General features: G+C 36.1%; 1 protein-coding gene and 1 pseudogene across 5 annotated transcripts in view; both read right to left on the bottom strand.

The window, feature by feature from the left end:
* Positions 1–17697, bottom strand: part of MEMO1 (mediator of cell motility 1) — a 110259-nt gene that overhangs the window by 57727 nt on the left and 34835 nt on the right. For 2 of the 5 annotated variants that reach the window (XM_053923602.2, XM_053923604.2), the window contains exons 1-2: positions 12261–12342; positions 11571–11663 (exon numbers count right to left, since the gene is read on the bottom strand). In XM_053923602.2, coding sequence (XP_053779577.1) covers positions 11571–11590 — 20 coding nt within the window. In that variant the 5' untranslated portion in view covers positions 11591–11663; positions 12261–12342. Of the gene's footprint in view, positions 1–11570; positions 11664–12260; positions 12343–12598; positions 12616–17697 lie in introns of those variants that run through there. The other 3 variants (XM_053923601.1, XM_053923603.2, XM_071221571.1) reach the window with 2 other exon arrangements.
* LOC128780795 (large ribosomal subunit protein eL21-like) lies at positions 5383–8494 on the bottom strand (annotated as a pseudogene).

The following is a 17697-nucleotide window of genomic DNA, read 5'->3' as shown; positions in this document are numbered from 1 at the left end:
AAAAAAAAAATCTTTGAAAGAAATATAGTAACAATGGTAAACATAACAATTGAATGTACAGATTAAAAAGCAATGTACTAATAATGCAACTCCTACACAATAATAACAACACATAATTGCTCTGTGTTTGAATTTTAAATTAAAAAAAATATTTTGTAATTTTTTTGGTATCAAGAAAAGTCAGATTTGGTGATATCCAAGGCTTACTTGAAGTTGCTAATGATATATGAGTCTTTAACATTCCTCTTCAATACCATTAACAAATTATTACATAACAATGATAAAACTAAGAACAAGTCAAGTGAGACCAAAACAAACACCCTACAACTAATAGCTCTCTTCCCTCTGTGTCTTTAGTCCTAACAGAATTTACTTTACCTTCTGTATGTAATTTTCTGTCTTCATTACATATCACTTCCATCCTCTGGTCTCAGCATTAAAAGTGCATTTTTTATCACCTATAAAATGACCATTTCTGGAAGCTATTTTTCTTTCTTGACTCATTCAAGTTACACGAGGCTAGAAACATGTCCCTTAGTCCTTTCTTATTAATGTGTGGCCAGTGGTATACTGGTGAATGTTTAACAATTGGCTCTTCAGAAAAAGAAAATGTATACATACACATATGTAAATAACCTTATTATAAACTTTAAGTAATTAGAAAACTATATACCACACAATTTACAAGTAATGAAAAAATATATAATACTCTTTCTTTACTGCAAATTCCACATAGCCAACTGACTGTCACAGAATGCTTTCACTGATTTTAGCTGAACTTTTATTCGTCGCCAAGGGATGGCTGCAACCGACAAGAGTTAAACAATGAAGACATTCAACAACTCGAATGACTTCTTTACTGATTAGATAATAGTGTTCATATACTAGAAAGAATATTTCCTTCCTCACTTCTTTGCACTATTCAGAATGTAAAGGATACAGACACAACAATTCTAAGTTTAACTGGCATTATTAACCTTTCCCCATTACTTTCTTAAAATAGAAAATCAATAAAAACTAAAGCCCTGATTTGTAGCAATTTGCCAACTAATGTGGAGTAAATCATTCCCCAACCATGGCTAATTTCAAGATGCCCAGTAACCTGAAAAGACAAAACACAGTATTGGAGAAAATATTATAAAGCATATATCTAATAAAAGATTTATATCTGAATAAACCAAAATGTCAAAACAAACAACCCAATATGTAAAAATAGGTAATTGTTTTGGCAAGACAAAGAGTTCTGAAGACTGGTTGTAAAACAATGTGAATGTACTTATCACTGTACTTAACTGTTCATGCAAATAGTTAAAAATGGATAACATGGTAAATTTTGTTATGTGTACTTTATCACAATTTTTAAAAAATTAATAGGAAAATATATGAACAGATACTTCATCAAAGTATACAATGAGGTGGCAAATTAAGCATATAAAAGAATGCTCACCACATTTAGTCATCAAGGAAAGGCAAATTAAAACTAAAATGAGAGCCCTGGCCAAGCAGGTCAGTTCATTGGACCATCATCCTGATACTCCAAGGTTGTGGGTTCAATCCCCAGACAGGGCACATACAAAAATCACCCAACGAATGCATAAGTAAGTGGAACAACAAAAACTGATCTCTCTCTCTCTCTCTCTCTCTCTCCAATAAAAATTTTAATTTGAAAACTAAAATGAGCTACTACTAAATACTCAGTAGAATAGCTAAAATTAAAAAGAGTAACCATATCAAGTATGGCAAGGAATGTAGAACTGAAACTCAGTTTGTACTTGTGGAAATGGAAAACAGGGTGGCAACTGCTTAAACAGTTAAACATACTCCAACATACTCCTGCCCTGTGATCCAAGCCAGTCTACTCCTTTAAAAAAAAAAAAAAAGCAATGTGTCCACCTCACAAAGATTTGTACACAAATGTTCATCCCTGTTTTATTTGAAATAGCCAAAAACTGGAAACAACTGAATAACCCTCAAAAGGCGAATAGATAAACTATCTGAGGTATATCCATACAAAAGAATAGTCTTTAGCAATAGAAAGGAATGAACTACTGACACACTCAAAATAATGATGCTTAAAAATGGCAAAACTCAATAAAGAAATATGCTGAGTAAGAGAAGCCAGACAAAAAAAGTTCATACTACATGATGCCATTTAAGTAACTCTAGCCCTGGCTGGTGTAGCTCAGTGGATTGAACGCGGGCCTGCAAACCAAAGGATCGCTGGTTTGACTCCCAGTCAGGGCACATACCTAGGTTGCAGGCCTGGTCCCCAGCTGGGGGCACATGAGAGCAACCACACATTGATGTTTCTCTACCTCTCTTTCTCCTTCCCCTCTCTCTAAAAATAAATAAATAAAATCTTTTTAAAAAGGAGTAGTTACATTAAATAAATAAATAAATAAATAAATAACTCTAGAAAACAAAAACTAATCTATAGTAACAGAAAACATATCAGTGGACATGAAACGAGAATTACAAAAGGGCACAAGAAAAATTGGGAATGGTGAGTATGTTCATTATCTTAATTGTGATGATAGTTTCATAGGTGTATACATATTTCAAACTTACCAATTGTACACGTTACATATATGCACCTGTATGTTCATCATACCACAATGAAGCTCTATTTTTAAAATGACCCTCATCTGAACTAGGCTAAGTTGTGAGTGTAGAAACAGATTCACATTAAGTCAATCACAGCAATACAAGATAGCAGTGTGCTTAATTGGGAGTTCAGTTATATAGGACATTAAGCACACTAAAATCACCAAGGGCTTTACTGGTCAGATTAATGGTAACCACTCTATCCAAGGGAGCCTATTAAGTTGCTCGACATAATAATACTTTCACAACACAGATCTAATCTTAGCCAGAAGGAAATGCATGTTGTTCTACGGCTCAGCAAGTACAGTTTTGCTGTCATCCTGCACTGATCTTGCTTAATCACATGCTCCATTCTATTTGACTGTGTCCCCAGTCTTCCAGGGATTAAGACCTCCATACTCACTTTTTTAGATCCCTATCACCTGTTCCTGGTCTTAACATTACTGGCTTCCCCTTCTCAATTCAAAAATATGCTATCTTGGTGGGAATGCAGACTGGTGCAGCTGTGGAAAACAGTATGGAATTTCCTCAAAAAACTAAAATTGGAACTGCCTTTTGACCCAACAATTCCACTGCTGGGATTATACTCAAAAGAACCTATGCACCCCAATGTTCATAGCAGTGTTATTTATAATAGCCAAGTCCTAGGAACAGCCCAAGTGCCCATCGGTAAATGAGTTGATCAAAAAATTGTGGCACATTTACACAGTGGAATATTACGCAGTGGAAAAAAAAAGACAGAACTCCTACCCTTCACAACAGCATGGATGGAACTGGAGAGTATTATGCTAAGTGAACTAAGCTAGGTAGTGAAAAACAAATACCATATGATCTCACCAATAAGTGGAACCTAATCAACAAAACAAATGAGCAAAATGGAACCAGAAGACATGGAGATAAAGAACAAACTGACAGTGACCAGATGAGAGGTGGGGAGGGGGTATCAGTGGAAAGAAGGGAAAGGGGCAAGTCAAGGAACATGAACAGAGGACTCATGGGCACAGACAAGGCGGGGGGGATTGACTGTAGGAGTTGGGGGGCACGGGAGGGCAATGGGGAAAATAGTGGGACGACTGTAACTGAACAACTTTAAAAAAAGAAAAATATATAATAAAAAATAAAACTATTAAAAAATAAATTTAAAATATATGCTATCTTGCCTGGCCAGTTGGACCTTAAAAACCACCTGATCCATCTGGATCTGCTCTGGTCTGTCTTACACCCAAAATCTCAGAATGTGACACTGCTTTGCTCTCACTTGTCACTTATTCCATCCCTCCACTTCCCATCCTTACACCTTAAGCTGGCCCTTCCATCTTAGATTTGCTTTACAGACTTTAGTTGCTATGTCCCATTCTTCAATTCAAGGACCCTGACCCCCATACTCCAATCTCTAAATCAACCTGTCTTTCTAGTATGAGTCTCTCCCAGTTTTACCAATCCTGTTCCTACCCAAGCTCATTTCTTAAATGTCAGAAAGGCTTCTCAGAAGCATTGGGTTCTTGAAGTATGGAAAGGACAGAAATGGTAAGAACAGAAGAGCAAGGGCACAAAGGAAGAGCACAAAGGCTGAAGAAAGCACATGAACAAATGTCCAAGTGTATGAGGTTGATGAGGAAATATGAGACTGGCCTGAGTGGAACAAGAGAGTAATGCTAAGCCAGAGTCAGACAGGAGTTTGGGCTTAATAATATAAGTTACTGAAAAACTGCTGTATGTTCTTGAGCAGGGAAGTGACAATTTGAAACTTTTATTAGTCTAGTACTAAAAAACATGAGCACAAGGGACACATCAGAAGCAGGAGGTGTTAAGCAAAGCCCTCTCGGAAATTGTGGTATGAGGTAATAATGTCATGGTCTAGAATGGTGTCAGTAGTAGTGGGAATGAGAAATGAATGTTCTATCAGGGGTGTCCAACCTTTTAGCATCTCTGGGCCACACTGGAAGAAAAGTTGCCTTGGGCCACACATTGAATATGCAAACACTAACAGAAACTGATGAGGAAAAAAAAGGTTTTGAGTAAATTTACAATTTTGTGTTGGGCTGCATTAATAGCCATTGAGTTGGACACCCCTACTAGACTCTAAAAAGAAAAACTCAAATGCCTTAGTGACCAAGTACTTACAGGAAGACAGTTATGATAATGGTAACAACTAACATTTACTGACTGCTTACTATGCATCAGGCACTCTTCTGTGTAACTCAGAGCATTAAACTCATTTAATCCTCACACTAACACTATGAGATGGGAATTATTATTTTTCTCATTTTACAGATCAAGGAACTAAAGGAGAAAGGTTAAGAAACTTGCTCAAGGTCAAAAATAGATAGTAACACCAGGACCTAAAGTCAGGCAGTAAACCTCCAGAACCCATTCTTAACTACCCATTCTTCACGTATTTGAAGGAACAAGGGAAGGAGTCCACGGAGTAGCAAAAACAAGCCTAAAACCTGGAAGAATAGTTATAGAATCATACACCCTATAAGACTATTATATAGGGAAGGACAATAGGTTTGAAAATATAACTAAGGTAAATGTTTTATAAGAGAACTCAGTTCATGATTTCAGTCTTCCTAAAGTTGAAGACTCAAAAGTCTACTTTAAAGAATGACAAAATAGTTGTGAAGAGTGGAAGAGTCCTAATTTGGAGAAAGAATACACTGCAGAGTATTTTAAAAAATCATTAAGCACACCATCCCTCTTAACACTCATCATGAGAAACTCATGAACATAGTCAAAGAAGAGAATTTCTAATACTTTAAGAAAGCCACAGCAATAATTATCAAATCTCACCACGGATGCTCTGTTCCTGCCCTCCTTCTCTTGCTAATATTCTATATTTATATGAAAACAAGGTTTCATTAAGGGATCACTCCTAATAAAGGAGGTTTCACCAAGGGAACATCTAAGGGTTTTCGTTTGTGCTTAATAGCCAGAAGACCAGTAAAATTGTGGGCTCTACAGATATTTAAGCGTGCATCATAAAAGTATGTCACAGTCAGTCTTTTAAAAGCTATTAAAATCCTTAACACAAAGTCATCCCTGCTAGCTTTTCCAGGTCCCCCTGGCTCCAACGTAACTTTTCATGAAGGCAAATACTGGGGTTGGCCAAAAAGTCCGTTTGGTTTTTTCCATAAGATGGCTCTAATAGCACTTAGTTGTCTTTAACTTCATTCAAAACAATTTTGTTAGATTGTATTTTGACAGTTGTCATATCAGTGTGCATTTTTTAAAAAACTTATCAAAATTGGGGAATTTTTGTAGCCATTTTAATATTGAAGATGGAAGAAAATATGTAACATTTTCAGTACATTATACTTTATTATTTCAAGAAAGGTAAAAATGCAACTGAAATGCAAAAAAAAAATTTGTGCAGTGTATGGAGAAGGTTCTATGACTGATCCAACGTGTCAAAAGTGGTGTGTGAAGTTTCCTGCTGGAGATTTCTGTTTTTGGTTTTTTTTTTCAGTATAGAAGTCTTATTTTTTTCACATTTATCATGCCATGAATTCATAGGGAATGGATTCCAACAGCTCAGGTTCCTTTCCATTAGTTCTCACAAAGTGTGCTTCTCTGGGTGGAGCAAGCTGACGCTTCAGTTGAACCCAGGTACCTTTCTCTTTGGCTTCCTTCTTTTTTTGATCATTTTCCTTCACACGTTTCAGGAAGCTATCTCGACTCTTTGAATGCTTAATATGCTCAATTCGTAATTAATTCTCTTGCAAGCATCTTGCCCTTAACTTGTTTGCTTACGACAATGCCCACCGCATGCTGGGTAACATTGTAGACTCTTCCAGTTTTTCCACAGAAACATTTGTGGGGCGTTCCTTTCTGAACAGTGCCCATTCCCTTGATATCTACAATATCACCTTCCTTGTAGATTCGCATGTATGTAGCCAAAGGAACAACTCCGTATTTTCTAAAAGGCCTAGAGAACATATAACGGGTACCTCTCCTCTTACCCTTTGTGTTAGTCATTTTGGTGAGTTATGGGCAGCTTCAGCGGACTCAAGGTTAAAACTCAACACTGTGGAATCAAGCTCGCCGGGAGAAACTCACGCACCCTACCTGGAAGATCCCTGCTCGAGATTTCTCACCGAATGATGTTCCACGGTCAGGTAGACCAGCTGAAGTTGACAGCGATGAAATCAAGACATTGAGAACAATCAACGTTATACCATGCAGGGGATAGCTGACATACTCAAAATATCCAAATCAATAGTTATTGGTGAAAATGAAAACTATGCCTTTTATTTTACAGAAAAACTAAATGGACTTTTTGGCCAACCCAATATAAAATTGTGTTTTAATATCTACAATTTGTCATTAGGCTAAACCATGCCTCTATAAACTGATCCTTCTCTTAACAGGGAGTACTTTTGCTTCTCCCTTTAATCCTACACAGCAGACCCTTTACACCATTAGGTCCCGCTTCTAACTGTCTAGAATTTCTGTGGCCCCACAGAGCTGCAATCAAATGAGGATACAAGGCCAATGTCCATGATCATTCACTGGTTTGGTAACAGTTTCCCACACACCAACCTGGCAGTGTGGTTCAATTTAAATTCCTATGTCAGGTAAAATTACCAATTACTGCATGACAAGGATTTTCACTTATTAAGTCTCAGACAACCAAGGTTATAGATGAATAATATAAACCATGAATGCCAAGAGTGTACCATGCATTCTCTGAGAGGCTTTTCATTATAGATGATATAGGGAGTAAAAGAATACTTACTTAAATTCAACAAAGTCAGGTTCTCACAATCCTAGTTCTACTTAATAGCAGCAAAAATGCAAAATAAAAAGACTGGACTAGATGAAATGAGAAGATTGGATCAGATGAAATAGGAAGATCTCTAGTGATAACAAAAGTCTATAAGATCCACTTAAGCTAAAATATGATCTGGCAAGCTAGAAACTAAAATTAAAAACAACCTGAATGACACAGGCTCTAAACAGTTTGCAGACACAGTTGCCTCCACGCTGCCTCCCTCAATTTTATTTGGTGGTACGTCGCATTTTATTATTTTCTTTCATAGGCACTTCTCAATGGCCCTCAAGATCCCTGCTTCAATAAAAGATATTAGTAGATGAATGATTATATCCCCCCAAAATGTCCAAGTAAGATAGTCATTATTCAGAATATTTTGTTTTTATAAAATGGAATCTCACAAATATTAAGTAAACAATACTATGAGCTAAAGAAAGTTATTAAAGTTAGTCAAGTCAAACAAGAATAAACTAACCACAAGTTGCATATCTAGAATTTTTAATGCTAAAATATATAGGACTTCAGCTATTGCCATGAATAACCTATTAATATAAATAAGGATGAAAACTAAACAAGCTGCACACCTTCAGTAACGTAACTGTCACTTATGATTCATTGTCTTATAACACACACTGGTAGAGTTCTACAGGTATGGCTCACTATATGCAAACTGGTGTTCCATATAGACATTTCTTATCTTCTAAATTCTTTAAACTAGTTTTTATATTAAAAGTAACACATGTACACAGTAAAAAAGTAAAAATACCCTTTATTCCATACAACTCCTATCAGGTTAACTACTAACGAGTTAAACTTTATTTTATAATGTACAAAGGGGGCTTCAATATTTATAGTATCTGCTATATAGTAAAAAAATAATTAAACAAGCTCCACCCCCAATTATCTGATTATATTTTTATATTCAACATGTGTTTTCTTCAGTGGCGCATACCTGTACAGCTCCATTCCAAGGGTTGCTAAGACATTCCTGCATACTGCAAGACGAACAATAATGTTGGCATCAAGGTATCTGGCAGTCACGGCAGTTTGGAACTCCTAGTTCATGAGATCATTTCAACATATTGTATATCCCTGGGACACATACTGTCTCCTATGCCTCAAGATAAGTAAGGTAGCTCTAAATTCAAACAAAGGATTTTTGAAATCATATTAAAATCTTTTGAATACCCCAAATGTGCCTGCCTATATGTCAAACTCATTTTCACCAGGGGCCAGCCACATCAGACTCACGGTTGCCTTCAAAGGACCAAATGTAATTTTAAGACTGTATAAATGTAACTACTCCTTAACTAGGGGCAAGGAGCTCGGTGCTGCTGCCGGGCAGAAACAAGGTACTGGGCTGCATAAAACAAGGTGGAGGGCCGGATTCTGCCTGCAGGCCTTGTGTTTGCCACCTGTGGGTCAGAGTCATTAAAATTGATCAACAGTTTGTTTACAGGTCAATATTTATTCTTTAATGATACCATTCTATTTACTCTACATCAACATAAAAATGAGCAATCTGCTTAAGCACTTTCAAAAGTGCGCTATCTAGGTTCTGTGTTTGTAGGATCCCCCTTATATGATTTATGCCCCTTATATGATCTATGCCTAAAATCTAAGAAAAGCTGGGTCCAGAAAGCTAGAATTCATAAAATTTAAAGTATGTTCCCACAAAGTGAAAGGTCAACGGTTCAATTACCAGTCAGAGCGCACCCTGAGCTGTGGGTCAGACAGGTCCCGGGCTGGGGGCATACAAGAGGCAGCCTCAATGTTTCTCTCACGCACTGACATTTCTTTTTCTCTCCCCCTCCCTTCCCACTCTCTAAAAATAAGTAAATTAATAATCTTTTTAAAAAAAACTTAAGGTAATTTGGAAATCTTCTACAAATCAATGTATCTGTAACTCAGGCTCAAACATTTCATTTCCCAGGCCACTGCCAGTGACTTCGATTTTATACTAACTACAAAAAGGAAACAAGTCTGGCTACATTTTCATAAATAACTAACCTCAACTTAACTATATGTTGATTCAGCTCCGCTCCCACATTCATAACAAGTTCTAACTAGGAGGGAAGCATACCGCCAACAGTCAAACCCCAGCAAAGCAATGGGCAAGAAAATACAACCTATCTCATGAGTTACTACAAAGAGATCCATTGTCTCTCACCCAGTCAAGGTCCTCACTTTTACAAAATTCCCCTCTTAATTTTTTAATTAAGATACTTATTGATACTTCCCCTGTATCAATTTTTCTTTCTCCACTGGTTCATTTCGCCAACATTATAGCACTTTAATATCTTCCATCCTGAATAAAAATTCTCCTGACACCATATTTCCACTGCCCTATTTGCTTAATTTACAGCGAAACTCCTGGGGGGACGAGAACTATGTATACTTGCAATCTTCATTTCACTCTCAGATTCTGTCTTGAACCCACACCAATCATGCCTTCATCCTCAACACGCCACAGAAATTGTTCTTATCAAGGTGAACCAGCAATGGCCACACTGCAAAATCCAATGATCAATTCTCAGTCCTCATCTTACTTGACCAATTGGCAGAATTTCACACAGTTGATCCTTTTCTCCTCCCTGACACATTTTCATCCTTTTGTCTCCCAGAGACGTCATTCATCCTTGGTTTTCCTCTTTGCTCACTGGTCCTCCTTCAATATGTCCTTTGCAAATGCTCATCTTCATCCTGCCCTCTACATAAAGTTGTTTGCCTAAGGCACTTAGTCCTTGAACCTGTTCTCTTCTCCATCTTTTACATCCTAGCCAACTACAGCCTGTGATATGCACACCAAAGCAGCCTGGCCCTTATTCTCTGTACTACAGTTCACATATCTAGCTGCCCATTTGAAATCTCTACTTGGATAGCTAATAGGCATCTCAGCATTAACATGGTCAAAGTCAATTCCTAGATTCTACATAAACAGTTCTACTCCCCACCTTCACCCATTTGCCCCTTATCAGTATCAAAGCAATTCCATCCTTCCAGTTTCACAAGCACCAAAATTTAAGAGTTCTCACTGACTCTTCTTCTATTTTATTGGTACTTACCTTAGAAATATATCCAGAATACACTCCTTCTCATCGCCTCCAGCACTAGTCCTTAAGCAAAGCCACTAAGTCATCTCTTTTCAGTACTATTGCAATATGCATCCTAAACTGGACTCCCTGTTCCCAAAAAACTGAACATCCATACAGCAGGCAAGAGTAATCCTTTTCAAACCTAAGTCAGATCATGTCACTTTTCTGTTCAAAACTTCTCATGACTTGCCATTTCACTTGGAATAAAAACCGAAGTTTTTATGATAGCCTACAAAGCCTCTCCATGATCTAGCCCCTGGTGCCCATCTCACCCACTCCTCTTTCACTCACACATGCCACCCCTTGCTTCTTCTCAAGCACGCTAAGCATATCTTGCCCTAGAGTCTGTGCTTGCTGTTCCCCAGACTGAAACCCTCTTTCTCTAGGCATCTGCATAGCCTCTCTCTCCCATCATTTAGGCTCAAATGTTACCTTATCAGACCTGTTCTTTCTATCCTATATAAACTAGCAACTCCCTACCCATATTGTCACTCTCAATCCTCTTATCTGCTTTATTTTTCTTCTTAGCACCCATCAACACCTAACAAAGAATGTAATTAATTGTTTACTGTCTGTATTCCTCCAGTACTAAAATGCAATCGCTAAGAGAGAAGGGATTCTAATTTACTCAAAAAGCATCACAAAAAAGAGTACCTGGCATTTAGCCTGGTATATATTTGCCAAATGACCAAATAAATAATTGCAAGTCATTATGCTAACAGTTTGACAAAGATTAGCTCATTTAATCATCAAAAAACTAAAACAAAAACAAAAACAAAAAACTGTATGACAGTACTATTATTATTCCAATTATACTAATGAGACAAAAGGCACAAGAGATTAAATAACTTGTCTGTCATGAAGCCTGTAGTGGTACAGTCAGTCTCCCATACCTATTAATGAGATCAAGTTAGAACATACAAATGGAGTACTTAACAAAATGTTTGGCACATAAAATACCTAATGTTTATGAAATACTTATTACATGCCAAACATTAATGTAGGATCTTTATGTTTTTACTCATTTAATTATCATATCGTTTAATAAATGGTCACTATTATTATTTTCATTACTTATTATCTATCAGGGTACCAACCTTAACTCAAGAGAAGTCATAAAAGATGCTTCTGTTGAGAAGAAACTCCACAAACTCCAACTTTAACTCTTCTTAGAAAAATGTTAACATGTGCTTAAAAAACAACATGTTTTGAATATTAGCGCTGGAAACTAAATCAAAATTAACTGGCTTCCTATCAAACACAGGCACATCATTAATAGTACATTTGTCATCTCTCAGTTCTAAAAAGCTCCCTAATATTCAAAGACAAAATACTCAAAAGATTTTCATTACAAAAAAATCTACTCCTCCAGCAAAACTCTGGTTGCTACTCCATATTGCACCATATTATGGTTAATGTATATTTTTCATTATAAGTTTAAAAGTATGTGGATTAATCTTTTTAATGTTTAAAATAGAACTCACTCATTTATACCAATTATTACTGAAATCACCAAGTTTACCTAATATAAATATCCCTCTGCTTTAAGTCAGTTTTATTACCAAAAATAAATTTTGAAATGACTGTATTTGAGAAAATAAAGCGGCCAATTTCCTTTACCCTTGAGTTAAAGTTTAAAGTCATTGGGATTCATGAAGTTTACTGAATGTAATTTTGTCAGCTCAGCCTATCATTGAGGTTTTGATTTACAGCTCAACCTGTAGATACTTATTCTTTATTAGCAATTAACATGTGAAATATTATGGGTAAAGACCCTTAAAACTTACGGTGCAATAATGGCTCTAGCAGGTCTTTTTGTAGACTGTACTTGTGAAAGCCAACCTTCTAGCTGTGCATTCAGCTGCGGTCCTGTAAAAAGAGAAAGAGGAAACTGGAGTCAGCAAAGAAATGTACTATGAATAACCATACGTGACACAAAATTCTCATTAAACCTATCTGGGACTAAAATACCTTAACAGACAGTGGGATCATCAGTTTGGAGGTTAATGTTTGAAACTTAACCAACTACACACAAAGTCTCTAGCAAGCAATATGGTATGGCCAAGTACTGAGTAAACTAAACTTGCTTTTATCTATTTGTTCAATTCCTGGTCAGGGCACATGCCTGGGTTGTGGGTTCAGTCCTGGATCAGGGCACTTATGAGAGGCAACCAAACGATGTTCTTCTCTCACATTGCTGTTTTCTCTCTCTCTTTCTCCTTCACTTCCCCTCTCTCTAAAATTAAATAAATAAAATCTTTTTAAAAATGATTCATGTTGATATATGGAGTTGCAATTCATTCATTTTCGATGCTGTTGCAGGAGTGTCCAATCCGTGGGTCCCATGCAGCCCAGCATGGCTATGAATGCAGCCCAACACAAAATCATAAGTTTACTTAAAACCTTTTTTTTGCTCATCTGTTTTCATTACTGTCTGTGTGTTTAATGTGTGGTCCAAGACAACTCTTCTTCCAGTGTGGCCCAGAGAAATCAAAAGGTTGGACACCCCTGCAAGTATTGTAATGTATGAATATACCCGAATTTATTCATCCTCCTGTTCACAGGCATTTTGGCTGTTCCCATTTCATTGTTAATAGACTACAAACCTCTTGCAAACATACATGTGTTAGGAGTTTCTATGGGACTTAGCTAGAAGTAAAAGTAGTGGATCATATCTTCAACTCTTATTACAACATTGCTAAATTGCCCACTAAAGCAGCTAGAACAATTTACCCATCAGTATAAGGGTCAAATAGAATTAAGAAGTTTAATTCTCCCTGTTAAAACTAAGGGAAGAGAAACCCAACACACACTTTTCTTAAGAGCATTTTCTTTAGAAAACTTATAATTGTACAATCTTTCTCTGCACCTTTGAAATATATATAAATATTTTTAAAAGCTAAATAAGCTTTGAACCAGTAACCCAGGACTACCTTTCTCAAGGACCTGGTAGCCATCTCTTTGAAACATGATCAAGGAAGACAGCTCTCCTTTCTGCTAGTTTCTGAGGAAGGATAGGAGCCTAATTTGAGCCCGCCACCTAGCCCCATAGGTAATTTCAAATACCTACGGTCATAAATGTTTCTTTTTCCTTTGGATAAAGCCAATTAGTTGAACAACATACAGGTGTGACAAATGTTGCCATCAAGTCTTCTTACTTGAGCACTATTACAGCTTATCTTGAGAGCATGTGTGTAATTGGTTGTATCTACATACCTCCATAAAAGGAAGAGCTGTCTTTAGATCTCCACAATCTCTTAGCAGATTGCCTGTGATGTGCATCACATTCTAGATTAATGCTTATTCAAAAATAAAATTGTTTTCTTTTTCTTCTACCTTTAAGAGAGGTTTCCTGAGATGGCAGGAGGTTTTTGGTTAAATTATATTTCTCCAACATCAGCAATAGTTAAAAATTCCCATTTCCCTATATCCTTATCAATATTACACTCAGAATTTTTCATTTTTGCCAATTTGATAGATAAGAAATGGTATACCTTTGATTCTTCTAATTTGTATTTCACAAATATCCATTGAGATTAACTGTGTGCTGGTTTGGAAATTCTTTGGTATATATGTAGGACTTTACTCATAAATAAGTCAGGCTTATAACAGCCCATCTATAAATTGTCAAAGTACAAAAACAGTCTGATTCAGAATTAAACAATGTAGTTTATTTTTGAAACTTAAATTTAAGAACAATTACCAAAAATCTATATGAAATAATCTCATTATTAACTCAAGGAAAAATAGTAAACTAAAATTTTAGCTGCCTAATAAATTTCATATTAACTTAAAGTATGTATGGTAAATTTCCATATTACAAGAACTTTACAAAGCAGAAACTGAAAAACCCTGTAAGAGCAAAGAAAATATCTCCCAAATAGATTGGATGCAAAGAGGCCCACTCCAAGACACATAATTAAAACGGCAAAGGTTAAAGATAAAGAGAGAATCTTAAAGCAGCAAGATAAAAGGAGCTAGTTACCTACAGGCAGTTCCCATAAGACTGTCAGCTGATTTCTCAAAAGAAATTTTGCAGGCTAGAAGGGATTAGCAAGAAATATTCAAAGTCATGAAAAGTAGGGACCTACAGCCAAGATGGCTCTACCCAGCAAAGATATCATTTAGAATCGAAGGGTAGATAAAGAGCTTCCCAGACAAGAAAAAACTGAAGGAGTTTATCATCACCAAACCATTATTATATGAAATGTTAAAGGGACTTATAAAGAAAAAGAAGATCAAAACTACAAACAATAAAATTGCAATAAAGACATATCTGTCAACAATTGAACCTAAAAAAACAAACTAACCAAACAAGAAGAACAGAGACAGAATCAAGGCTAAAGAGAGTGTTTTGATGGCTGCCAAATGGAGATGGGAGGGGGTTGTGGGGGAATGGGCAAGGAGGTGAGGGGATTAACAAGTACAAATAGGTAGTTACAGAATAGCCATGGGGATGTAAAGTACAATATAGGAAATGGAGTAGCCAAAGAATTTATATGCATGACCCATGGACATAAACAATGGTGTGGGAATTGCCTGAGGGAGTGAGAGATACTGGGTGCAGGGGGACAAAGGGGAAAATAAAGGAAAAAAATATTAGAATGGATTAACCCTTAATAAATACTTAACAATAAAAAAATAAATTAAAAGAAAAAGTAATATCCTATAAGAGCAAAGAAAATATCACCCAATTCAAACACACTACTGCCACCAACTTCACTGATTTTAAGCACTAAACCAAGCTTTCCTATCAGTCCTTCTGGAAAAGGACCAATTTCTACAGAAGGATCCTAAGGTTAAAGCCAAATTCCAATCAATTTATTCTTATGGTTACTTAATTGTTGGTCTATAAACTGTCAAATAAAAAAATAAATCTGAATTCTTCCACAGAGGCTGATATTTGGCAATATGTTATCCTTAATACATGAAGATGATGTAGAATATATGCTTTATTTTTCAAATACCATTGGATTTAAAAGCACACTGATGAATGTAAAAATTAACCATCGCTAAATCCCAGCAAAACTACACTATGGTGTGAGGGACAAATGGGCATTTACTCCTTTGGATAAAAGAGTTAGAAGTAGGTTCCCAAAAGATCAATGCTAAGGTATTTCCTTAAGAAATAGATAACAAACAATGTGCTGTTAGCAATTCACTAACACTTCTTTTTGAATCTCACTTGAATCAAACTATATTTCGCTAACAAGTTTATTCACATGGTAAGAAAACCACAAAAATATTAAACACATACACACAAACACACACCTCCTTTTCAGGAATTCCTATGCAACTAATTAACAGAACCATTCTAAAATACGGTAATTAAGTAAGCCAAATTGGTTTTATACTGTTCTGTTTGGCCTGTTCCTCCTATCCCTCCTTGCCCCCTACTTCATCCCTCCCTCCAAAAAATTCAGTGGTCTTCTCAATCTGAACGAAAATCATGTGTTTGATAAACTCTTCTCAAATAATGTGCAATTAAATCACCTGAGGATCTTATTAAAATGCTAGTTCTGGTTCTATAGGTCTGGAGTAGGTCCTGAGACCTTGCATTTCTAACATTTTCCCCAGGAAATAGTAATGTTTGCTGGCCTATCGACCACACTCTAGGTTAGTAACAGGTCTAGGCCAATGGTTCCCACCCCCAAAAAAGGTCCTGGACGCCATAGACTCCACAAATTTATATGCGTAGCAAAACTTATCTAGAAATAAAGTACAGGTCTAGCTAAATGTAAGATCTATCAACTATAAAGAAATATATTTAAAATTAACGAAATTTTTAAAACTTTTTGAAAGCATATGTTATCTCAATAACAGATAATAAACAACTACTATCCTGTAGGAAATTCTGTGCTCTCGCACAGAAATGAAGGCTCCTAAAAGAAGGGCACGGAGGACACACGTTGGAAAGCCTGAGAACCGTTACAGAACTATCACTTAACTTTCCTAGAATTGGTCTGAACTGTGTTTCAATTGCCTTACAGTTTTATTTTCTACTAGCTATTTAGTAAACTATTACATTGTAAGGTTAATTATGACCAATAATGTTTTAATGTCACAAATAACATTTGGTTCACTTTTTAATTGAATATTTATGGAACAGCTATTTTAATTGAATAAATACTTATGGAACAGCTATTTATGTATCAGGAACTGATGTGGATGCTGGAATTACAGCAATAAACAAGACAAATGTGGTACCTGCCTTCATGGAGCTTCTAATTGTCAATGTATGAAATCCAATGACAGTTGGACTGAAAGATGAAAGATCAAAACTTCAGACACCAGGACAAGCTAGCAAGAGATTTCGTTAGGGGAGGAACCTTCCAGTGTTGCTCAAATGATTCCATGTATATAGGGCAAAGAATGACCAATTGCCACAACTTTTTTACCATTCTTTTTTAAGCGGTTACCTGCCTCTTGGCACAGTAAACTCAATTTCATAAGACTAGTTAAGGTAAATTAACAAAAGACAAAGTAGAAGCAAAAAATATAAATCCAAACAAAAGGATTAATAAAACTGTTAGCACCTAGTATTTTGTTATTAACCATTCTGTGAAATATGTTCAAACCAAACTAAGAAATAAACTCTGACCTGTGGTGAAAAATATCCAAGCAATAAGATTAATATGATAGACTTCTTTTAAGAGTGGCTCATGGATCTCTGAATTTCACAGGCCAATAAAATTTCAGAAGAAATCTGGGTACTATATAGGGTTGCCAATTTTTTTATTTTACCAAGAATGGACATTTAAAACATATCAACCATTTATCTACGATCAGCATGAATTTATAAAATAAATATAATGCCGAAGAGTGGAAGAGCACAATTTTAAGATAATTTCAATCCCTTAAACTGAATATATTCACCACATTCCACTGACTCCAAGATACTATCCATATTAAGGTGCATCATTATTTTATGTACCACTAAAAAAGAAAACAAACTCCCAAGTGAACTAGAACATATGGTTACTTATGATTCAGGATTTTTTATTTTATACTTATTGAAAAGCTCTTTAAGTTTAGACATGATTTTTCATATAACACTCTTGTGCTTATACAAAAACAAAATCAAAATAGCCCTGGCTGGTGTGGCTCAGTGGACTGAGTGCCAGGCTAAGAACCAAAGAGTTACCTGTTCGATTCCCCGTGAGGGCACATACCTGGGTTGTGGGCCAGGTCCCCAGTTAGGAGCATGCAATCTCTCGCACACTG

The sequence above is a fragment of the Desmodus rotundus genome, chromosome 5, assembly GCF_022682495.2.
Source record: "Desmodus rotundus isolate HL8 chromosome 5, HLdesRot8A.1, whole genome shotgun sequence".
Lineage (NCBI taxonomy): Eukaryota > Metazoa > Chordata > Mammalia > Chiroptera > Phyllostomidae > Desmodus > Desmodus rotundus.
This window is presented reverse-complemented; position numbering and strand designations above follow the sequence as displayed.